General features: G+C 37.4%; 1 protein-coding gene across 1 annotated transcript in view; it reads right to left on the bottom strand.

Moving 5' to 3' along the window:
• TRIM47 (tripartite motif containing 47) overlaps nucleotides 1-26,602 on the bottom strand; it is a 160,414-nt gene that overhangs the window by 54,573 nt on the left and 79,239 nt on the right. The window contains exons 2-3 of the mRNA XM_044077223.1: nucleotides 17,020-17,115; nucleotides 16,692-16,925 (exon numbers count right to left, since the gene is read on the bottom strand). Coding sequence (XP_043933158.1) covers nucleotides 16,692-16,925; nucleotides 17,020-17,115 — 330 coding nt within the window. The remainder of the gene's footprint in view (nucleotides 1-16,691; nucleotides 16,926-17,019; nucleotides 17,116-26,602) is intronic.

The following is a 26,602-nucleotide window of genomic DNA, read 5'->3' as shown; positions in this document are numbered from 1 at the left end:
TCAGAAAGTCTCACTTCATATGGTCAAAGCTACATGACTGACTTTCTGAAATGTCAAAGCTTTTGAATGAAGATCACAGTACAGTGAGGATCAGGGAATTTACCTTTGCTCCACTGTAGTGCTATCTTGGAGATGGTATATATAATATGCAGGGGGGCTTGCCCCCCTGCAAAAACGTAGACTATTGTTTAACTTTTCAGAAAGTTGATTATATGGTCTAGACCATATGAGTTTGAATTGCTGATGAGTCAAGCTTCTGAATGGGATCCAGTAAAACACTTAACAATACAGTCCTCCAACTCCACCTCTCTCTCTTACCAATAATGTCCCTAATAACTCTTTAGCAGTAATCCATCGGAGGATTATAAAAACGTACTTATCTCTTCCATTGAACTCATCACTTATACATTTCTTAACTATACCCTAACCAACAAACTAGTCAAAGCAACCATCCAGCTTAAATATACATTCTTGTAGAGTATGCCACCACCTTTCACTTCTGAGCTGTGTGTCTGAGAAGGAAACTAAAAGATTATTAAAAAACTTGAAAGCCTTCACCTCTGCCTTCACTGCACTCTACCCTAACTTCCTTAGGAAGGTAGATGACAGAATAGTCAACCCCCTAACTTACAATTATAACTTCTCACCACAGTAATTGTTCCACCAGCCTGAAACATGACATTGTTTTTTTTTCAATAATCCGTCTTTATTATTTTTCAATTACATAACTACACACTACTATGTATATACAATATTTACATGATTGCTTCCAAAAGTTACACAAACATTGTATATTAACACAAATTATTAAAAGGAAATACAACATAAAAATGCCATCAGTCTGTAGTATTATTACAATCTATATCTAATCTAAGATTGAATCAGTCTTATAAATATATATCCTAAGTAACAGTGGATAAGAACCTCTAGGCCAACACAATATTAAAGATTTGCTCCCATATTTTAATATTATTTATGCTTTTCTTGTGGTCATTGAGTAACAGTTTGTGCGCTAATATATGTCTTATTGCTAATGTTTTAAAATTTTCCCAAGATGTCTGGGTTGAGTTCAACCAGTTTGAAGCTATGTATAGTTTCATTAATAAACAAATATTCATGATTATGATCCTTTTTGATTTATCTAAATTCTCTGGGGGAATATGTAGGATCATAAATTCCCAAGAGAGTGTTGATTGTTGGTAGCCCATTTTCTGTAAATGAAGTTTTAACGAATTCCAAAGTTTAAAAATGCATTTGCAACTCCAAAACATGTGAAACAGGTCAGCTGTCTGGTCTATGCAGTATGGACAATTAGGCGAGTTCTTTGAGTCAAATTTATGAAGAGTAAGACGGGTATAGTAGGCATTGTTGAATATCATCAATTGTGTGAATAGTGATTTTTGTAGTGATACTGACTTTAATGTTAGTTTAAATGCCTCCAAGATCTTACTATCATCAATTAATGTTAATTTTTCCCTCCAGTAATTCGATAAGAGAATATGTTTATTATACTTCATCTCTTTTATCAGTTTATATAAGGAAGTTATATATTTTTTGTCTTGTATCAGAGCTTCCCACAGATTACGACATATATTTAATTCCTCTTCTCTAAATTCAAAGTTATTAAAGTAATTTGTAGCCAAATCTTTTAGATGTCTCATGATAATTAGATAGGAAATAGGGAGACTTTTCTCTTTTAAAATATCGTGAACTGATATCCCAAGCAAGGGGTAGAAATCCAATATGATTAAATCTTTTATTAGAGGGAATTTCTGTAAGTCTATCAATTTATTACCTATTACTAAATTTGGGTTCTTGTGGAGTGGTTGAAACACCATCATATACTTTAATAAGTTTAATGAAGTAAAAAGATTTTGAATTGAAGTTATATAGCATTTTATATGTTCCATTAAATCATATTTGCTGAGTGTTCCTCTATTCAAAAAGGGTAAAGCTTTACAGTTAATTCCCACTCTAGTTACATGTCTATAAGTTAAAACCAACCACTTGGGTGCCCATTTCAGACTGTCCCTATCAAAGTGAATCGCCCTTAAAATTCTGTTAGCATTAATTACCAAGTAATAAGTTTCAAAATCCGGTAAATCTAGACCTCCCCTATTCTTTGAAGCCATCAGTTTCTCATATGTTATCCTCGTTTTCCTAGGTTCCCAAAGAAATCTCCCTAGTCCTATATGAAGCTGTTTAAAAAATGTCCTCGTGATTCTAAGATGTGTGGCTCTAAGTATATATAGTATTCTGGGAAGAACATTCATTTTGATAATTGCAGTTCTTGCCATCATTGGTAATTTCAGTTTACTCCATCTTTTCAAATCTAATGTTATTTGATCCCAAGTTGATTTAACATTATTTATAAAAAAAATCTCTATTATCAGTTGAAAATATGATACCCAGATATTTTGTTCTTTCTTCCGTCATTACTTGTCCTATCAATGGTAGCAATGAAAAGGGTGTAGGTGTCTTTAATGGGAATATTTTGGATTTCTTAAAATTAAGTTTATAGTTAGAGATTTTCTCAAAGTCTTCTACTGCTTTTAATATTTTCTCAGTATCTGACCACAGGTGTGGTACAGTATATATTTAAATCATCTGCGAAAGCAGCCAGATTTATCTTCATCCCATATAATATTGGGGGATTGTAAAAAACATTTTGTTTAAGGTGTAAAAATAATGGTTCCAAATAAAGATTAAATAGAATAGGAGATAATGGCACCCTTGTCGGGTACCATTTTTAATTTGTATTCTTTTAGAGCATTCTTGATTGATAAATACATTTGTGTATGCGTTATTATATATTTTCCTTAATGTTAAGATAAAATCCTGAGGTATATTAAAGTATGATAACATATCAAATAGATACACCAAATTAACTCTGTCAAATGCTTTCTGTGCGTCAATTATAAGTGCATAAATATTGAGATTTTTGTGCTTGGCATAGGAAATTAATGTGTGAAGCGTTAATGTATTATCAGTGGTCTGTCTCCCATCCATGAACGCCGCCTGTTCCTCTGATACTATTAAATTTGTGACCCTTTTCAGTCTATTTGCCAGGATAGATGTCATAATTTTCATGTCTATGTTCAGGAGTGAAATGGGTCTGTAATTATCTGGGTTTTTAGAATCACTTTTTTCTTTCGGTATCAAAATTGTCTTTGAAGCATTAAAGTGGGGATCATTAATTTTATTTTGAATTATATAATTAAATGTCTGTGAAAGTATTCTACTCAAAATCTCACTAAAAGTTTTGTAGAATTCAGAGGTCAATCCATCCGGCCCTGGGGCTTTATGTGGTTTCAGCTTAATTATTTCTGTTACCTCCTCCGCTGAAATCGGTTTAATTAAATCCCTATGAGACTCATTATCAATACTCTGGAATGTGATCTTCTGTAAGAAATCTTTCCTAACTTTATCTGGTAAAAGTGTCTGCTGATCACCATATACCTGATTAAATATTGTTTCAAAAGTATTCATAATATCTGCCTTATTAGTATATGTTTTATTGTTATAATATATTTCTGATATTAATAGTGTTGATTTCGTTTGGTTAATAATGCGTGCTAGTGCTTTTGAGGGAGTCTGAATATGATTTGCGTATTTTACTAAATTTCTCTGTTCATAAAATGATAGCTTACTATTATGTAATAAAAACAATTCTTTTTGACACTTTAATAAGTCTGTTTCTGTTTGTTTATTGTAGTTCCTCATTAACTCCTGGTCTAGTAACTTAATTTTGGTTTCTAATTCTTGTAGTTCCTAATTTTGCATTTTTTATAGTAAGTAGCTTTCTGAAGGAAAATCCCTCTTATTTGGGCTTTAGTTGTAACCCATTCTATATCAACAGGGTGTCTATTTTTGAGGAGGTTATGGAGTAACTGTTTAAGTGTTTCTTTAACTTCTTTCAATATGTCATCTTTCCTTAGTAAATATGGATTTGAAGACCAATTGTATCCTCGAAGTCTCCTGTTACTCATATTATTATTGTTTAGTGTTAATGTAATCTTTGAGTGGTCCGATAGTTGTCGAGCTTGGGTAGAAACACATGGGTCAGCAGCAATCAATACTTCTGAGATAAAAAAAAAAATCAATTCTCGACCACATTTTATGGCAACTTGAATAAAAAGTAAAATTCTCTGCTTTAATTTGTGTATTTGTATGTTTAAATGGGTCATATAATTTAAAATCGGTTTTAAATTCCTTCAATGCTATCACTGCCTGTTTATTAAAAGCTTTAGATGAACCGAATTTATCTAACTTGGGATCTTGATACGAGTTCCAATCACCTCCCATTAATATATAACAATTGTTATATTGTTGTAAAATGGAGTAAAGTGAAGTTATGTGAAACATGACATTGTTATATCTCGTCCTAAGGTACCCCAGCCCAAAACCTATAATGACCATTGACCTATCTCCACACTTTGCAATCTTGCAAATTTTTTTTTAGAAAGTTCTTTATAAACAAATGCTTAAACGCTTTAACAGCTATGGGCTTCTATCTAATAGACAGCATGACTTCAGAAATGGTTTAGAACAACTAGTGCTATACTCTAGCATCTAATACTATCTGTAGTAACCTATATGACAGCCTCTTTACAGCCAGTATTTTTGTGGGTATGACCCATGCCTCCTTTCAAATGTACTCTAACAACCATATGCCCACTAATAGAACACACAAAAAAGGTGCCCCCCCCCCCGTTTTGTTCTAGGCTCATTGCTGTTTCCTTTATGCATTAATAATTTTACTGATGACTTTCCTGAAATTAACCTTACCATCTGCACAGATGATATTTTATTATTCCAGGCAAAAAGATCTTCTACAGTCCTAGAATTTCAATTTCAACAATCCTTCTCTAATCTTTGTCAGTGGTCAGAGCAAAATAACTTCCAAATTAACCACACACAAAACACTGCGTTATGCCTTTTTCCTGCCCTAACAGAGACTCTCAACTTTCTGTCCTTGCTTTTCTCAAATAGCCACATGACTCCTTTTATAACCAAGTACAAATACTTAGGTCTGACCCTTGACTGAGCCAGTGCTTTGTGGGTAGTAGGAGCTAGCAGATGTGCTATCCTACAGCAGAGTTTAGTTGTGAGAGGACTTCATTAATGTTGTTATCATTGTGGGTGGTAAAGCACTGCCCAAAAATGTCCTTCTCCCTAAACTAGAATGCTGTCTTCCTGTGCTTTTGTTATATAACACCCAAAGACTTCAAGTCACTGAGAATAAAATTATTAGATCTGTACTACTCATTGACACCCATGTATATAACTTCAACCTTCTAAATTACCTAAATTTTCCACCTGTCACTGTAAGGTCCACTTAATTTCTATGCGCCTTACCACATAAAATTAAAAATGATGGCTACTGTCCTTCTCTGAAAAGAAAAATCCCAATCAGGGAACAGTCTTTCTCCATAAGAAATTCATAGGCTAACTTAATATCATTCAACCATTCCCCCATTTAAAACAGTCATTGGTGAACAAGCCTTCTAAAGACTTAAAATTCCAAAATGCTTATAGTCTTTCCACTGTTCACCTTTGTCAATTAGCTCTTCTTATTCCTGTATAAATATGTATTTTAGCTCATTTCCATTTGAATTTTTCTTCTCAAAACTTCAGTTTTAAACCTTTAAGAAGCAAGTTTTTGTAAACAGACTGTTTTGAAACCAAAGTAAATTGATAAAGCCTAGTGTAAACCTGCCTCTTTATTAGAAATGCATAAGAACTATAACATTCTACTTTATAATGTATAAACACTTTCTTGATGCTATCAACTATGCAAACCTAAGTGTATAACTTAAGTTTACTTGCAATGTTTATTGCCTCTAATCCTGGGTCAATGCTGAAAAGGATCTTTGGACCAGTCCACCTACGCATTACCAAATACCAAATACATAAAAAAATAAACAAATTCAAAAATGATTACACAAGTACAATAAATTAAATTTAAAACTTTAAACAGTTTCTGTAGTGTGTAATGTATTGCCAGCAGCAGTTACAGATAAGGCAAAAAAAAAAAATAAAAAAGAAAAAAAAATACTAAAAGCACATTCCTGCAGCAAGGAATTCTGAACAAATATAAAACTTCAAAGAAACTTTTATTTGTCATTTAGAAAACACAAGTGCTACCTAAACGAAATTTCGAGTGTCAGCTCTTTTACAGGAGAAAATAAACACAAAAAGACAGACATGATAGGTATTAAAGAATAAACAGTAACTATAGTACAAAACTAAATATCTAAGTAGCTGTTGCACATGCCTGTACATTATTTATTACATTGGACAGCACTGACTACTAGATAATTAACACATGAAAAGAAAAGTACACTATACACAGAGGTGAGATTGGGTGATATTGCACATAAGGAAGTGACTGAAATTGTAAATAATCTTATTGCAGTTGGATAAAAACTGTTCATGAATCTGGAGGTCCTGCAGTGGATACTCCTTAAACTTCTACCAGAAGCAAGCTTAGTAAACCATCCACACGCTGGATGAGAAGTGTCACTCAGTATTTTGTGGGACCTCTTTTTATATCTCAGTTCAAAGTGCTCCTGAAAGGTAGGAAGACTAGTGCCCACAATCTTTTCTGCTGTTCTTATTCTTTGCAGCTTCTTCCTTTCTGCCATTGTGCTGTTACTGAACCATAGTCTTAGTCTTTTGAGCTGGGACACGGAATCTGAATTGCCTAGACATAGCAAACCTTTATTAAGTTCCTCCTTGTAGCATTTTTGTTAATGTATTTAAAGCTATGCTATTTAATGCACTGAGTGAGTGATCTGTACATCATATTTACTTTTTCTTTAGTTTCCACTTTAAGAACACACCTTATTAACTATATGGTAGGCAAAGCCTACTGCTAGAGACTCTGCCTTTACAATACTAAAATGACTCATAAGGCAGGTACCTGAGACGCTATTTATCAAGCATGAATATATTACACAGTTTTTAAATTAAACATCACAAAGCTCTTCCACTCAGCATATGAAGAAAGGATACAGCCATCCATTTCCCCAAACTCAGTGTTATGTCAACAAAAAAGGTACACATAGTCCCTGAATACAGAATATAGCTAAATAAATGACAAAGGCAAAATAAGAATGCAGTAGCCTAAACTCTGAAGCATCTCAGATACAAGACATTTGGGTTTCAGTTAAGAAGCATGGTTAACAGTACTTCTGAAATAAACCATAAATCCCCAACTGTGTGCTGTAGTACTGTCTTTTCTGGGGAAATTACATTCTTTGAGCCTCCTCTTCAGAAACCTGTGCTCCTGGCTTCTGTCAGGTTTTGGAGGAGCAAGATCTCACATCTGCACAAAGAAGCTCAAGCTTCAAAAGCAAAACCTTGCACAATATGTTACCAGAGTTAACTTGGACTAAAAGGAGCATCCACAGTTCTTCTAGTTGTTTTTAGCTGGTGATCCATTCTCTCGTATAGGGGCAGGAAACTGATGCTTTCATAGCTCTACCAGTTTCTCAGTTGTGATACCAGTGCCATATTCACATCATCATGCTGGTGGATGCAGTTAATGTCACAGTTTTTTTTTTTTTTTTTACAACGTAGTCATTATTGCACTTGAATACATACCCCAGATTAATAAAAACAAATGGCTGTGAGCTGTTATGCTGTGACCTTGGGAGGAGCTTATCTGTGGGAAAACAGTTCTGATAAATCATCTAAGTACAGGCATTAGTTCAGTTTATTGACCCCCCCCCCCCCAGTGGTGTAAATGGAAGAGAGGTTTGCATGACTGACAGGACATCTCATAATCCCAAAAGTGCAGTGAACATGTAGTTAATTATAAGACTAGGAGCATAGCCTCTTGAACTGACAGTGTGAGGGGCTTTGAAACTACAAAGATCTGATGATGTCAGTTTTCTTTCCATCCTTGTCTGATGGGTTTGGATCCAAAGCATCGGATCCAAATTGGCCGCTGTAAAAGCTCGTGGCAACTTAGAACTCTCGAGCTTCTCCCTTACCCATAATGCACCATCCCCCATTACCTCAGATATTGTTTGCCACTATTAGGTGAAAGATGTGGTGATTTCTCTTGAGTTTTGGGATAGATAAGTACTTGCTTTCTCTGTACTCAAACCGATATTTTTCTTTAATTGTCTTCCTGTTCTTGTACTAACATACTCTTGATACTACTGTTTTCTTTTTCTCCCTCCTTATCCCTTCACCCTTCTACATTTATCGTAGTTCTTTACTACCTTTGTAGGTAGTCCTCACTCTCTTTTTCTTCTCCTACTTAAAAAAATATCTTTTCTTTAAATATTGTTGTCATTATGTTTGTTGTACTGAAGAGGTTAGTTGTAGCCATTTGTTTTTCTTCCCAGTAAACGATGGCTGAAAAAGAAAAAGCCCCTGCAGGTTTCAAAAAGTGTAGGAAGTAAGGTCAGGAGATCCCCCTCTCTGACTCGCACTCTCTCTTTGTTTACTGGCTTGGCCCCTCCACCTCCAAGAGAGCTGCGCAAATATCATGCGTTCAACCCCCCAACCGTTAGTGGAACATAAAAAACAAATTAATCGTAAAGGGGCTTTTATCTTCCTCCTTTGGTGATGCCAAAGCTGGAGAAACCTCTAAATAGATAACACACTCCTCTCCATGCTCCTCTTTTGTTTCTTCAAAAACCTCGGAGAAAACTTCAAAAAGACCCTCATCTGTTCCTACAGTTTCCTCAGAAGAAGAAGAAAATTAGGCTGTCAGATTCAACCCCCTCAGATCAGAGAAAGACAAAAAGTCTGTCATCGAATCAGGCCATTTCTTAGGATCCAAAGTCTCCAAAAAGTTAAGAACTCGTCGGATCCAAAGACGTCAGATCTGCCAAGACAAGGTAATCCCCATCTGTGGACCTGGTCCCATCGAGAGTACCTTCTCCCTTCCTTTACAGACCAGATTCTCCTGCCAAAGAGTCCTCTTACTTTTCTAGAAGCCTCACTGTGGAAGATGTAGAGAGAATAGTGAGACAGATCCTCTTGGCACAGAGCCACCCAGTTGCTGCTTTGGCTCCTACCCCTTTGGGTCAGGAAGCCCATACATCCACGATACCACCTCTAACTCTTCCTCCTCTGACTCCTTCTGTGGTTTTGGAGCCCTTGAATCTGAGTTGTCCAGGCCAGTCTTTTTCGGATCTGAAGATAGCTGTATCCTTGGTTCCGAAGCTTGCTCTGTGCTCCTCCATACCATCAGATCTGGAGATCTCTTGGAACCAATTCTACCCTTTCGGATTGGAGGTGTTTCAGTCAACGCCAAAAGCTTTGGAGGTGTCTCTACCTCAGAGCTTCTCCAAAGGTTAATTCACTCTGACTTCTGCCTCGGAGGGACTTTCCTCAGAGTAGGGAAGGACTATGGATCAGAAAGCTGTCCTTTCAGACCTGGGTTCCTGTCCCTCTCCGGTAAGATCAGTCTTACCATGATCCAGACAAGTCCTATCCCCTCAGGTTCTGCATCTACATCACTCCCATCTCTGTGTCAATAGTCTCAGCTAACCCTCCCACAGGAACAGCCAGTGCCAAAACCCCAGGACACCCAACTGTGTATTTCCACCTCTTCTGATACCTGCCCCAGATTATCCCACTGAGAAGGTCCCTCAGAAGAGGACATGCAAGAGGAAGCATCTGGATTCTCCTAAATCTGTCACAGAAGAAACAGATTTTGATGAGGGGGAAGGGTCTCCATGGTCACCTCCTATGGATGTCTCGTTCGGAGACATCCTCTAATTCCAAAAACAGAGAGGTGGCTGGAAGCCCAGCAACCCTTTGTCAGAGGAATCTATGCTCCTGCAGGCATTTGGTACTGGGCCCATCTACTTCTTGAGTGATTCCACTTGTCGATGAGCTCCTCGAATTGGTCTCGTGGCAGGCATGGAAGGAGCCTGAAACCACTGAGCCCATTCCAACAAAGCCTGATAAAGTTATGACCTCTCTGGAAGACAAGCAGTTCTGGTTCAAGGGGCCCCCTGTTAATGCCATGGTCATAGCTGCAGCCACCAGAAAGTCATTAGCCAACAAAAGTTCCTCTGTTCATCCCCCTGACAAGGAGTCATGGTCAATGGACAGGTTATGGAAGCATGTCTGCACTTCAGGGACCTTTGCCTTCAGGTCTCCATGTCTGAGGAGGTGAAGGATTCTGTCATCTCACAGCTGGCGACCCTACAACTGATACTGAACTCATCCATGAGGCTTATTTCCAATGTGGCAGAAAGAACCTCATGGGCAGTGGGTTCAGGCTTAGCCACTAGGAGACACACCTGGATGCACTTGTGTGACTTTGTGGAGCCTTTTAAGTCTATGTTAGTCAATGCTCCTTTTGATGACACCTCTCTTTTTGGCCCCAAAGTGAAATATCTGTTGTCCAGGTTTCAGAAGGATGGAAAGACCCTTTCTGTCATGGGCATGCGTTTTTCCAGCCCCCAAAGATCGTTTCTGAGGAATCATCGAGGAGGTGGGAAGATGTCATTCAGGAAATCAGAAGGATCTTTCCAGGACACATGTGGAGGGTTTTCCTCCAGAGGCAGAGGGGGAAATTCAAATGGTAGACACTGCCCTCGAGGCAGAGGAGGCCCGCAACATCCAGGGTCCAGAGAACCATTCTTTGGCAAACCTTTCCAGGTCTCCTTAATGGAAGCCTGATTGTCCCCCTCTGGAGGCAACTGGGGTCATTTGCCCCTGCACCACAGAACCTGGCTATAGATAACAAAAGATACTTGGGTGCAGAGGATCATATCCAGAGGATACATGATTCTGATTTCCCTTCCTCCTCCAGTTTCCAGGAAAATCTGTGATGTTCCACCCAGTTACAGAGATCAAGCAGCCATTCAAATACAAAAGCTGCTAAACAAAAGAGACACCCAAGAGGTCCCCCCAGACCAGAAAGTATGCAGAACTTACTCAAGATTCTTTTTAGTGCCAAAGAAAACAAGGGACTGGACACCAGTTCTGGATCTCAGCAGCCTGAACAGATTTGTTTGAAAGACAAAGTTCCAGATAGTCACAGTTCAGTCCATTTTTCCATTTTTGGAAAAGGACGACTGGGTGTGCTCAACAGATCTCCAGCATGCATACTATAATATAAAAATAAATAGGCAATCCAGGAGATCTTACAATTCAGACTGGGAGTCAGTCGTTATCAGTTCAGAGCACTGCACTTTGGTCTCACCACAGCCCCCAAAATGTTCACCAAATGTATGGCAGTTGCAGCAGCTCACTTGAGACTTCAAGGATTCCATGTGTTTCCATACTTAGATAACTGGCTCATTACCACTCCAACCAGGCATCAACTCATCATGGCAAAAGAAAAAGTCATCCACACTTGCACAAGGTTAGTAATAACCATAAATTCTGAGAAGTCAAATCTAGAGCCAACTCAAATTCCAGAATTCATAGGAGCGCTACTCGATACAAGGTCAACAACATCCTCTCTTCCCCTTTCCAGAGTTCAAATTTTAAGGTCATAAGTCAACAAAATACTTTGCAGTACCACAATCTTAGAGCTCGCCTAGTTCTACAAGCTCTAGGATCAATGGCAGCAGCAATAACCCTTGTTCCTCTAACCAGGTTTCATAAGAGGATTCTCCAATGGATACTGGTATCTAAGTGGTCGATTCTTCAACTATCCTTGTCTGCTCCAGTTCAAATTACCAACTCATGCAAGAAAGATCTGATGTGGTGGATCCAACTGGAACTGCTACATGGCCGTACATTTATCCCCTCACAGCCCAAGGCCATAGTGACCATGGATACGTCCCAGTTACAGTGGGGGAGCATTACCTGGGAAAGACAGTCCAAGGCATGTGGTCCCCCAAAGAGGGCAATATGCATATTAATGTACTGGAGTTGAGAGCAGTGCTTTTAGCACTGAAAGCCTTTCAGCATGCTCTCCCATCAGGAATGACTGCAATACAAACACATAATATGTCAGTGGTTTGGTACATAAACAAATAAGAAGGAACCAGATTGTACCTCCTATGTTGAGAAGCACTAAGGGTGTGGCAATGGGCAATATCTTCCAACCTCTTTCTCTTAGGAATGCACATTCCAGGGAAGTCCAATGTGCTAGCAGACAAGCTGAGCAGGTGCATTCTGTTACCTCATGAACGTTCCCTCAACCAAAAAGTTGCAGAATAAATTTTCTATAAGTGGGACCAGCCTTGCTGTAATCTCTTTGTGTCTCTCCTAAAGAACAAGTGCAGCAGATATTTTACCCTAATTCCCCCATGGGGGAGTCACAGAGATGCCCCCCCCCCCCTGATTACTACACACAGATCCCCTAATTCCAAAGTTCCTTCAGGGAGTTGCCAGGTTGAAGACCAAGGTCATTCTCATTGCCCCATTTTGGCCCTGACATATTTGGTTTCCCTTCCTGTGGTGTCATTTAATTCGCTAGCTCTGGATTCTGGACCCTGCTCCAGATCTCCTGTCTCACCTGATGGGCATGAGACATCCAGACCTTCCAAACCTCAAGCTAACAGCTTGGTTTCTCCAATTCCAATAACAGCCAGACAGTTGATGCTCTCTTTCCCTGTTCATCACATCTCATTGTCTTCTCTTAAGCCATTCACTAGGAAACTTTGTGTTAGTTAAGTAGAAATGATTTGTACACTGGGCTTTTCAAAGGCATGTAGACCCTTTCTTGCCCCCGGGCAGTCATGTGCTGGAGTTCCTAATGCTGCTATTCAACTAAGGGGCCAGTTCTTCAACACAGTTGGCAGCAACTTCTAATTTCCACATAGTTTTGATGGCGGTTCACTAGCCTCTCATAAGCTATGTAAATCTTTCTTATGAGGCACGGTTCTTCTCAAACCTCCTTTTAAAGATCCCATGCCACTGTGGAATCTGATTCTAGTACTGCAGGCCTTGATTCTTCCACCCTTCGAGTCTGCCCATGACTGTGACCTTAATTTTTGTGTTGGAAGACATTATTCTTAGTTGCCATTACTTCCATTAAATGAATTTCAGAAATTCAGGCATTTTCGGTGAAACCTCCTTATCTCATTTTCCATAAGGATACCATCTCCTTATGAACCAATGCATCCTTTTTGCCCAAGGTGGTATCACACGCCAACATTAATAAATGCATCAATCTGCCAGTCTTCTTCCCAAATTATTCCAACAAAGGAGAAAACTTGTTACTGTATGGAAGGCTGCACATTATAGAACCTGGTTAGGTTAATTATTACAGTAATGGCTATTTACAAAATGTGAATTTAATTGGAATACAATTTCTTAATAAGGTTTAGTCAAATCCTGATTACGTAAATTAAAAAGCAGTGTTGTGAGCAAGAATACACAACTGTCAGGTTAAGGAAGTTTCACCTTTCCCCCCGTGTTGTACAGGTTTGAATTTAGTTTATTTAGTTACAGGGGTAGAAGTGTGCACAGAATGCTTCTTTTGCATTACTTTCCCGGACAGACCTTTCTCTGTCCCATGGACAGGTAAGTGGAAAACCTTAGCTGTAGAGTAGCATCAGGCTCAGAAGGCTTATCGCTATGCAAAAACCATCAGAGATTAGGCTTCTGCATTTCTGTAAGCATTTCTGAAGTCCCTCCATTGTCTTTAAGATTATCATGGGAATTAGAATTATCCAGATTGATATTAGTGTCTTCAGCAAGAAGAATTGGGCTTGGGCCTAGCTGCTTAATAAGACAGTGTCATTTTAAAAGAAAGCAAAAGATAAGCTGCACATATATTGAGACAATAATATAATGCAAACAGAATATTACTGACAAAGATTCTTTATAAATTTATATCTCCAGTCATCTATACATCCACAACCCTTTTCCCCATTTTTCACATGGGGTCAAAGTGTTACAACCCTTTTCCCCATTTTTCACATGGGATCAAAGTGTTACATCAAAAGCAGCAATCATCTGGAGCCAATGTTCACACCTCTGGTTGGCTACCCCTGTTGCGAATTCTACCCTGCATCATCATGTACTTTTTTACGGTGGTGTTATAATGTGTGTGATTATTCCCAGTCCAGCAGATTTAATAAATGAGTTAAGAAACATCTGTCTGCATGACTTTCCTCATAAAAGATAATGCTTGCTACTAGCTAAATGCATCTCCAGTATACATGTAATGTGTGAACTAATATAAGAAAATAAATGATCATATTCCTTTTTTATAAGATGGTTCACACCACTAACATTATAAGATGATATTAGCATGGTAACAATAGCAACAGCTAACCTCAGTAGAAAGAATCCCCCAACTCCCTCCCTCCACAAAGAAGGAAAACAAAAAGCAAACCAAAAGAATCTTGCAAATAATTACAGTTTAAGGGGGGAGAAAAAATAAGATTATCCACAAAAGGAAAGATCCAGAGAGTAATATATTACCAAAGATAAGGAACAATGACTTAAAATCAAGGCCTGGGTAGCAATTCTTGTGCTCATACATCCTTTTCTATCTCTTCCTTGGTGTCAAAGAACAGTATAAGCCTTCATATAAAAATTTTCAAACCTTCACAGAATTGAACATATGATTTAATACTGTTTTGCCATAGATGGTTTCTAATCCCTGCAAACATTTCAATTTTGGCAGTTTGAGTTGCAAAGTCTTGATAAACTGAAATACAAATTTGGTTGACCAAAAATCTGAGTTTCTTATGGCAGCCTGAAAAACGGTATTTATATCCTTTACACACAATAAATGTAAAATAATCATTTTTGTTATAGCCGTAGCACTGTGGTCCTAATCTAAGTACAATGTCTGGTTTAATTACTATCTGCACATTATCTGACTTTGATAAAAGTTCTGCCAATACTTAATTAACCAAAAATATATATAAAGTTTGAAGTGAATCTCACTATTCAGGTATACAAGCACTTATTGGGTTAACCCTCCTGATACAATGTTCTAACTTGAGTGACTCCTGTTTGATTACGGGCGATCTTTAACTAAATCCCCTTATTCTGTTGTCCTATTAGACCATTTTCACTTGTTAAATAGACTGTTGTGTTTTCTAATACGTTCAGGTTTCCTTGTAGTTCTTTAACTTGCTGAGATTCAGCCTCTGGTGTTCCCACTATTTCCATCTTTATTTCTAGGCCCATTTCAAAAGCCCTTCCAACATATGCCATGTACTTCCTCATAGTGTTCTGACCTAATAAATGTAACTGCTGAATAGCTTCACTAATACTATTTGCATTTTTTGAAAATTGTTCACCTTCTTACACAGGACATGAAACAAGTGGATGAGTTTGTTGTGGGGGTAAGAGAGTCAGTTTCCTTACCATCTTCTAGCAGACATTTATCCTTATGAGTCTAGTTTAGTCTGAAAATCTAAAAAACAATAGTATCAAATATGAAAGTTTCTCATGCATTGTCTTCTTGACCATATGTCATTATTTAAAGCATGTGAAATGATAATCCTGTATCCTTCCATTAATCCTACTGATGGGACCCTCTAGATGGATGCCCCAGTCTGGCTCATGTTAACATCGACCATACATTTTATCATCTTCTGGACTAATAATACCAGGATGCCAGGAACAGAAACTTTAGGGCCCACTAAAAAGTTTTCCACTTTGCTTGATCACCACTGCTCCAGGAATGTCCTGTCTCTTTGAGTGCATTTTCCCATACCTCTCAACTGTACAGATTTTCGCACAATTTCCTGATTTTTGCCTCATATTTTTGGTCTGTTTCTCATTAAATTTGTGATTTTCTGGATTTCTGTGGCAAAGCAATGAGGTTTGAATTCATTAAATAATGGCAGTTATTTGAGTTTCAGACTTTGCATATTTCAAAAAGTGCATGGTAAACAATACCTTTTATTCTAGCAACTTTCTAAGTTTAAGACTTTGTCCCCCCATTATTTTTGGGTTTGTCCAGATTTTTTGTACCAAGAGGTTGAGGGCTATGACTTTTGCCACTGTCTATGTAATTATACCAGATGGTAATTTCTTTGTCATTGTACCTTCCTTTATGTAGCTGTTTTACTCATATTCCACCTGAAAATTAAAAAAAAAAAAAAAAAAAAAACCTCTCCAAATGCTAGTGAGTTGCTGGTAATCCATTCATGCCTCCAGCCTTTCCCATTAGCCACAACATACATTTGTGTGTGTTTAGCACATCATAGACCTTTCTCTTTCCTCCTTTAGGTGGTTTCAGCACTTGACAGCCTTTTCATGAAATCACAGAAACCAGCAGATGCAGTATTTATGTTTTTTTTTAGAATGCTTATTGCAGTGTAAGTGGTTTGCTTTACTTGACATAATAGCACCCAACTGATTATGTGATGGTCATATTTACATTTGTTGTTTACTCAAGTGCTTACAACTTACTGATCCAGCATAATAAACCACAACAGAACAAATAAAATAGATACACCATTACATTTTCTAATTCTAAGAACCCGGCGGTTTCACTTTATGCTTCATCTTACCCATGCTGGTCTATTTACTATATTATTGCATAACAATGTGTGGAGATAAAAGATTACTGTCCATCCAGTACAGAACAAGTAGTGCAGTGCTCTAAAACTATCTTCTTACAGTGATCAGAAGTATGACAAATGTTCCAGTACACTGGCTCAAGGCTTCAAAAAGGTAACAAGCCAGGCTCAACTAAATACGGGCATGAATTTCAAAATTATATTACCTCATCAGCATACCACAAAAACTGCGACACAGATATTTGTAAATAACCATTTGGGCCATACCTGTAAAAACAGATGGCTGTCTTCCTCCTTTGGAAGCAGTTCTAACTTGTGCTTGTTGTTTTTGAGCTCAGCAGCCTTCTTCTCCAGTTCACGAATTCTGCCTTCTGCCTCTGCAAGGACTGCTCCTTCCTCATCCTCAGCAAATTGCAGCAACTCTCTTTGAAATGCTTCCAAGACAGCTGTAAGCTTCGAAAATTTTATTACAATATCCTCCTTCTGCAAGCATGCTGAGATCTAATGGTAAAAAGACAGATGTATTGAAACATTAAATAAAATTGCATCTGGTCCTACAGTGCTACTACAGATTTACACAAATAGACTTTCTTACTTTTAGGGACTCCATTGCTTGTCTTATCTTCTGAATATTAGATTCCACTTGCTGTATTTGCTCCTCTAGTTTATTTTGCATCTTTGACAGTTGTTCCTTAAAATGGATGAAAAATAAATACAAATTACAGAAATACATACATGCAGAGATGTATATATACATACTGGAAAAAAATTTCCTTTATGATACACATCTGTAGGCTAGGGTCCATACAAGGGGAGAACAACGCTATTTTACTCCTCCTCCTACAAGCAGTACATCACATGTTAATGTCAGTGCTTACCTCAAGGGTATAAATGACATACAATCCAAAGGGCTTTACTACTCAATATACATTTTAAAGGGAGCTGCTTGGTTTTATTTCCTCAGCACTTTAACATCTTTCATCACTTTTTGCTTTCAAATGCAACATAGGATGTGCAACTTCATTAAAGGTATTCCTTTATTAAGGAACATGTTATGAGCATGATTCTAACACTGCTAAGTACATTTCACAAAGTTGTTCCTTGTCCCCATATACTTTACATGCATGTTTGAACAAATCGGAGCAGCTTGGCCTGTGATGTCTTTTTATCATCTATCAGTACAGAAAATAATAGCATTTTTAGATCTCAAGTACTGTAATATAGGAACACTTGTATGGAAATCCATGTTTCCTAATGAGGAAAATTATGTTTCTCTTATGGTTTCATGAGTAGCATACAAGCTTTACCTGTAGGCTCTGTTACTCTAAAAATTAGCCACTCCATATTCATTTCAATTTCTTAGCCACACTTAAATCAATCTGGTGAAGGACAAACACAGACAAAGATCTCAGTCTTTGTGTTGTAGGAAAGGCCGCATCTTAGGTTTTGCCATCAGATATATGGACACAGCCTTTGTTACTGCTGATGTCATATATGAAGCTAGTATGTGCACATACACTGCATGGAATGTTACTAACAGTTTCTCTCTCACTCTTGCAGAATATAATGGTGGTAATAAGAAACAGAAGCCTATAGGTGTAGATGAGACACCTGTGTCCAACCTAATATGCATGTCAACTGTCGGTCTTAAAAAACTCTAGGATGAAGCTCTTGGTCATCTGAGTGTGCTGGATGAAAATGTGTGATGGGTTACACCTGCCTTTTTCTTACTTTAAAGCTGTAGACAGAAACCTGACAAACTCAAAGTCAGTTTGCACTGCACAGATTATATGTAGCATCCTTTTTAAAAAGCACTTACTCTCAGATGGATTTTTCTGAATATTACTTCACATGAGAACTGACTACAAACCATTAAGGAATCTGTTCAGCAGTCAATGGCACATGTCCATACTACCCCAGAAAGTCCATTATTTAATTGTAACCCCCACAGTGAAGGGCATTACTGTGCTTAAAATAGGCTATATATTATTATTAATATATTCATTATGTTTTATATTTCTGGTAGAACTGTTGTGAGGAAGTATTTTAGATAGGTTATGTAAGTATTTAATAATGTCTACATACACATACTCAACACCCATACACTTACACAGAAATACATACACAGAAACAGGCAAATGCAGAGGCAGAGAGACAATATCTCACACATATACAGAAACACACATGCACACACACTCCAAAGTACCTAGCACTTTACTGAATATGAACACTTTAGAAGTATCAAATGAAGAAATACATAGGTAATAGCACCAGTAATTTATTTCAGGTCATTGTCAGATACATCCAAAAAGTGCCACCAGTAGTAGAAATACTTCCTGATAAATCCTTTACTGTGAAGCGTTTTCGTCCAGTAGCTTCACCGGACTTCATCAGACAATCTTCCATTGCACTCATCATTGATTGCTCTAATCTCTATTATGAACCAGCATCTTGCTGACTTAACTCAAAGAGTTGATACGTTAAGTCAGCAGGGTGGATCTTTACTGCCTACTAACACGAACAGTTTTAACAATAGTCAGAAGACGTCATCCCCCCTTTTAAGCACCCAACTAGATGAGAGGAATCGTCAGGAGGTGAGACAGCCTTCCCCTATTGTACCCGATGTAGAGGGTACAAGAAACATGGGGTCCCCGGGGCTTACTGGAACTCTAGATGTTGCCAATTGGATTAAAGCAGCCCCAACTTTTAAAAAGGCTGCAGAAGCAAGTAGAGAAGAGCTACCGGCTGGGGGACACGAGATGTTAGCAGAAAAACTTTCTATTTATGACAAGAAGCTATTCAAGCTAAGGAAATTACAAATCGAAGTGGGTTACTTTGAGGAATGTAGAAAAGAAGAAGTGGTACCTAAAGGGTTAAGGTCCTGGGAATTTCCTAATGGCTTACAGGCCAGTTCCGTGTTTCATGATGAACTGCTGTTACTTTTCAATAGACATGGCTTAGAACTGATAGCATTAATGGCTAAACACTATCAGGAAGAGATTGAACTACTAACAGTGGAAGTGGCGAAGATGGATGGGGAGATTCAAGCTCATACTGACTTCGGAAGATACGCATACGATTATAGGAGGATTTTTTCCTCCATTGGTCAACATGTATTGAAAAATATGCAAACAAAGATGAAGAAGTTGAACAGGGATTTAAATGAATATAGAGAAGGAATAGCGTACCCGAACCCGTACTCCCCACACCTAAAAATGAATTGGTATGACCTAGGGAATCCCATTATGAAAGTAATATCGAGAGAAGAGAAGTTGAAGTAGATGAGCAACGGAGAGAATAAAATAATGGGGAAGGTCCTAGTGAAGGGCGAATACAGCACAATAATAATAATAATAATAATAATAATAATAATAATAACATGAGTAGAAATAACCAGGGTTGGAATAAAGTTAGTGGCAATCAGCGGAACAGACAGCAGGATTTTCAACAGGGCCACAGTGGAAATGTACAGAAAGTATACAACACCAGAGGGGCAGCCAGGAATTACAACAGTGCCAATACCAACAAGATGAAGAGGTAATTACTGATAACACTGATTTTAATGAAGTAAGACCATCTACATTTAAGAAGCTAACTAACATAGCAGGAGATTTTAATGTTTTTAACTATACTGAATTTGAAATAAACCCTATTTTGGTGGAACTATTTGCTAAGGGGCTGACGTTTGTCCCAACTAAGCACTATAGCTTACCTGCAGTTATAGATTTAAAAATGTACACACGTAAATTCAACTTAAAGTTACTTTATGGAAACAATGCAGGGGTAAGGAATGACATGAAAGTTTCGAGCACATATAATCCACCTGTACACCCTTGGCTGACGTGCTTTCAAACTATGTGCGAATTGGATCTTAGAGATTTGGTAAATAAACGATATAAGGAAAGAATGACGAACATTACCCATAACGAACAAGTAGCATTGGATCAACTGAGATCCCTACCTGTAAAGGTGTTAAAACCAGATAAAGGAGGGGGTCTGGTAATCATGAATACTTCGGAATATAATACACGCATCAGGAAAGTACTAGAAGGAGGCATTTATCGGGAAACAAGCTTGAATGAAGTGAGTAGAGCCCAAAGGGACATTTATGCTTATTTAGAAGACTTATTTATTGATGGCCTGATAGATAAGGCAACTTTGGACTATCTTAGAATGTTGTCTCTGAGAATAAAAACATTATTTGGAATCCCAAAATTCCATAAATGTCTGGAAGATCCCCCTATGCGTGCCTTGGTAGATGCAAGGCAATTGATTAATTATGCCAATGCGAAATTGGTTGACAGTATTTTAAAGAAGTATGTCCTTATAGAAAAACATATCTGTAAAGACTCTTGGACATTTTTAATGAATATAAATGAAATGAAATATGAGGATAGTAGGAATTTTTTAACCATTGACGTAATTGATTTGTATTTTTCAATACCTCATGAAATAGGGGTGGAGTGGGTATCTGAGAGGATGAGATTCCATAGGGCACCCAGAGAAGAGATTAGGTTAGTAAAGGAATTATTGGACTTAATTCTAAGTAGAAAATATATATAATTTTTGTAGGTGATTATTATTTACAAGAAGTGGTTGTAACAATGGGTTCCTCGTGTGGGGCCAGTGTTGCTAATTTGATGATGGCCCACTGGGAAGCTCATTTTGTGTTTAACAATAACGAATTGATGAAGAACATTCACCTTTTTACCCATTTTTTGGACGATGTGTTTATGTTATTTAAGGGTGACATCCTGGCAGCTGATGAACTGGTACAGAAATTTAGTAGGAGTACTAATTTTTTTAAATTCACGAGTTCCTTTGGAGACAGAAGTATTACTTATTTAGATGTACTCCTAGTGAAGGATAAGAGTTTACGTTGTTAGATTGTTAAATTCATCGGAAAAAGACATACTCTAACACTATGTTGCACTTTACTAGTTCCCACCCCGTACATCAGAAAAAATCAGTAGTGAAAGGCCAATTGGTACGGGCTGCCAGGATGGTATCACTTGATGGGCACTTTAAAGATGAATGTGAAGTATTAAGACAAATGTTTATTAATAGGGGATATCCAGACGAATTTGTTCAGAATATTGTGTTAGAAATACAGGAAAAACAGAGTAAAGGGATATATATTCCCTTATTATGCCAACAAGTGAGGGCAGAAGCTAATAATATACCTGATGACATGAGTGTTAGACCAGTAAACCCAACTTTTGAAATGCCCATTTCTAATAATGTCAAACTGCTAGAAGAGAATTTTGGACTTAAAAATTATGGATTAAGCTTCATCACACAATTTAACTGTGAAGCTTATTTTATTAGAGAAATTATTGTAAAAAATTGGAGAATTTTTACTATAGATGAGTTTTTAACTAGATTGGGGGTAAAACCAGCAGTTATTTTTAAAAAAGGTAGAAACCTTAAAAAAATTGTAGAATACAACAGGAAGAAATTTGTACAAACACCAGGAATGTTCAAATGTGAATCTTGCAGTATGTATAGACATATGATTACTGGAGAATCCTATAAAATAAGGAATAAAGTTTATAAAATGAGAGAAGATACAATTGTAATAGTAAATCAGTTGTTTATGTGGCCCAGTGTCAGTCTTGCCCAGCATTTTATGTGGGCAAGACAGACAGAAAAATGAGAGAAAGAACATATGAACATATTTTTAGTATAAACAAAATGAAATTAGATAATGCTTTAGCAAGACATGTATCTGCCAACCAAGGCCATGCATTTAAATCCAGGGTTATTGATCAAATAACAGGGGAGGATATACAAGTCTTTTAGTAGAAAAACAAGAAGTGATATGGCAATTGCGTTTTGATGCCAATAGATGGGCTGGTTTAAATGAAGCAGTGTCCATCTCTAGTATATTAAAATTAAGAAGTCTTAATAGATAGAATGTAGGATAAGCTGTAGTATTAAATTGAATGTTTTTAGATACTGTATGTGTTATTGTAATAACCGAATGATTTTTTTGTAGATTATTGTATGTCTGCATAACCAGGAGGTAGTAATTTTCCTTAGCATAAAATAGTTGTCAAGTTTTTTTACGCTATTTAAGAAACTAAATTAATAAATGTATGTATTAGGTGCTTTTATAGGGTAGTATCACTTGTATGTATTTATGTACTATTTTATTTTTAATATGTAATAAGTAGGAGTAGTTAATAAGTTGCATAAATAGAACTGGGTGCTGTTAATTGATTAATTGATTGAGTGGGAGTGTATTTAAACAGTGATGAGTGCAATGGAAGATTGTCTGATGAAGTCTGGTGAAGCTACCAGACGAAAAGTGCTTCACAATAAAGGATTTATCACAAAATATTTCTATTACTGGTGGCACTTTTTGGATTTAGTTTGTTCTTTTTGCTTTTGTTTTGGCTTTATTGTCAGATACATACAGTGCAAAACATTCAGACAAACAAATAAACACTGGCTGTCTCTCACAGACACACACACACACACACACACACACACACACACACACACACACACACACACACACACACACACACTCATAAACAATGCATCTGCAATCAAGTAAGCATTATTTACACTGACTAGCAGTAATGCGAATCATATATGCATGCAACCAGGCCAGTGTGCATGATGAGCAGCCCTTCATCATGGCCGCAGCAAAGCCCCACAGCTACCTCAGGTTAGTCAAGTACAAACTGCACAAGTAAACCTTTAGAGTGTGTGAGTGCCTCTTCAAGTCTTTGTGAGTTTATGCACACAGGTTTACAACGCTGATGCAATGTAAAACAATATATATGTGCGTACACATATAAAAAAAGTAAACTAGTTGTACAGGAAGAATTACTTCTGACATTGGCAAACAAATTATTAAAATAGACTGTTGAAATAGACTGTAGTCAGTACTTCATATTTAAGGTCCATGTCAAAGATCACTTTGCATTCTTATTAAAAATAAGAAAACAGATTCAAGTTGGTATTGCTTGTTTCAACTCTGATTTACTTTGTTAAAACGAGATATGACTGCTTTGGCCCTTGTCAGAGCTTCATGAGATCCAGTGAAGCTCTGAGAAGGACAAAAGTTCTCATTACTTATATTAACTTAAAAAAACAATTGTTTAAACTACCAGCTTGAATCCTGTTTTCTTATTTTTATTACAAAAAAACAACATAATTTTTGCAGGGAGACAATCCCCTTATACCCACTAACCAAACCACCTACTAATTACATATACTAACTTTGAGACTGCAGAAACATAGGCTAAGGGTGTATTCTCCTTGTGCTATCTCATACATCTGTTAATCAGCTGCACAGTCAATGACATGTGGTTCACTAACTGCTGTCGATCCCCCCCCCCACACACACACACACACAGTACTGCCATAATATATACATACATCTATATATGCATTTATATCTATCTATCTAAACACACACATACAAATTTCATTCTTTCGGCTTTTCCTGGTTAGGGGTCGCCACAGCGGAACTCCAGTCCGCTAATGATTGGCAGTAGATTTTCACGGTGCTGAACTGCCGGCTCGACTCCCAACCTTCAGCGAAGGCAAGCCCATTCACGCATGTCTTTCGGAACGCCACTCGACCCCCGGGGAGGACATGCAGACTCCACACAGAAGGCACTCCCCGCACACTTGCTGAGAATCGAACGGGAGAACCTCTTGCTGTGAGGCAACAACGCTACCGCTGCACCACCGCGGAATACATAAACACACACATACAAATAAATATATAACTATATATAAATATATATATATATATATATATATATATATATATATATATATAAAATTTACTATGGTAACATTGAAAATAAAATCCTGAAAGTCAAAAATCACAGGACTATAACATCATAAGACTAAAACAATGACGACCGCAGTATCTAACTTCTGGAAAATGAAAGGCCATGGGCTAGAAATTCACACAAATATTGTTAAAACCAGAGAACAACTAGTCCTGAATGGGTACTGGTTATGTTGGTTCTTGGCACCATTTAGAAAACCTTTTCCATTTGCCAGTATATGATGTTCTGTTATCAGGCTTTCTTACCTCCATTAGTACCTGCTGCATGTCATCAGTAATCAGGTGCCTAAAGGGAATTAAGATCCTACTGTCAGCACAGCAAAGGAAGAGTACAAGCCAACTTTTCATCTTCAAAGCCTCAGAGGAACTTACTCTTCGGCAGTAGGAAAGTCCTAAGAGGCTTGGCACCCAAACCTATCTTTTTGTCAGCTCACCTTGAGATGACTTACAGTTTGGGCATGTGAAAGGTGCCCTTAATCTTTGAAAGCTGTCTGATTGTTTTATCCTTGTAGGATATAACCCATAATAACTTAGGCTACTGCAGCAGTGATAAAATGAAGAACTCTGTGAAATCTACATAAGAGAGGTGGGATAAAATAAAGTAACATTCATGTGCTGACCTGCACCAGTCCTGACAAAATCAGCATGTGAGCAGTGTAGTGACAATGTTACTGTCATTACATAAGGAAAATATGACACCCTCAGGGGAGTCCATTCATCAATATAGTGCACATGCTACTATATCTAACGTTTCCTAATAAGGGTAGCTTGCATTCTGATTAAAAACAGTCATAAAACACATATATTAGAGAAATATAGCACCTTTAAGATGCAAGTTGAGCACAGTAAAACAAAAACAGCATACAACCTCCAGGGGATTCAATCCCTCCAACACCACTGCACTGGCACAGTAAAAATACATGCACAAGTACACTGAGCAATTAAATGGGTTAGAATAAAGGCATTATCTGTACATTATGTTTTATTTTACATTAGTTTTGCCATAGAACGTGGGAGTACATTCAGCTACGGGTATAGATGGCCACAGATGTTGCTCTCTACCAGTTGTTGCACAATGTATGACTGCAGAAAGATGACACTTTTGTTTTTATAAGCCCATCATGGATGTATGTGTTTTGTTTCTATATTTTGACTGTCTTATTTGAGGCGTGTGTTGTTTCTAACTATGTTTTAACCATCTTGTTGGCTGTAAATGGGAGTACAGGACAGAGATGAAAAGAAGAAGCAAGCAGACAGTGCAACACAAGGTGAGCAACCAAGGAATGAGCGAGATGGTGATGGGATATGGGCCCATATCTCTCAACTTCTAAGTTGAACAATGGTACACAAATCCCTATATAAATGTGTTTACAAAGTTCCAAGCCACTTACATTATACATTATCTACAGCCTGAAGACAGCAATGTTTCACTTCAGGGGTACGAAGTCCATGATAGCAAGAAAAGAGACATAGACTTGAATGGAACTGAACCCATGCCTTTGTTACTGGTATTCTGTATACCAGTGCACTAGCATGGCATGCCATGGCAGCGCACAGAGGAACAGATACTAAAAAATACATTTCTGGGGAATGTTAGAACAGTGCTGATGAATGAAAACTGCACACTGTAAAACAAGATACAACCTTCAAGTGAGTAAAACACTCCAAACAGTATACTGACAATGCACCCATCACTGCAAAACGGTTCCATACATGTATTATGTTTAACTTGTTTGATATTTACTTTGTAAGTGATTCGCACATTATTTGGATATTTTTTGCAGACTGACTAAAAGTAGGTCTCAGTGCATCTGAACCCCTTCCTGCCTCACTGACATCTCTTGTACTGAAGTTGTCAGAAAACACATATTTCAAGGAATATGAGAAAAGTTATTCCTTAAAATGAATGAAAAATAAATAGAAAATGCAGAGACAGGGGAGATAACAAGAAACAACTGTATAAAAGATCAACCTGCCAAACATTAGTTGGTACATGTAACACAAAAGCTGGAAACAGATTTATAAAAGCTGTCATATAAGCAGGAATAATAAGTTTGTATCATAATGACTGCACTGTCTACATTATTGTGAAATGTTAACGGCCTCACAGGTAGAGACAAAAGGAAATAGTACTGAATTATTAGCAAATAATTTTACAGGAGAGACAATCGGAAAGAAATGAGCATGTGAATATGATAAAGAAAGGATTTCAGGAGAGATATTCCGCAGAGTATCATGGGGAGAAAGGAAAAGAGGAGTACTTACAATCATTGATGGAGGAGCTCCAAAAGTAATAGAAGATGGAAAAATAAAATAATAGTAGATTTGTGGTAGTAACAGGCTACTGTCAAGCGAGGAGCAT

Source organism: Protopterus annectens, chromosome 7.part0, assembly GCF_019279795.1.
Source record: "Protopterus annectens isolate FY-2018-M chromosome 7.part0, PAN1.0, whole genome shotgun sequence".
NCBI classification, from domain to species: domain Eukaryota; kingdom Metazoa; phylum Chordata; order Ceratodontiformes; family Protopteridae; genus Protopterus; species Protopterus annectens.
The sequence above is the reverse complement of the archived record's forward strand: the minus strand, read 5'-3'. Positions and strand labels throughout refer to the sequence as shown.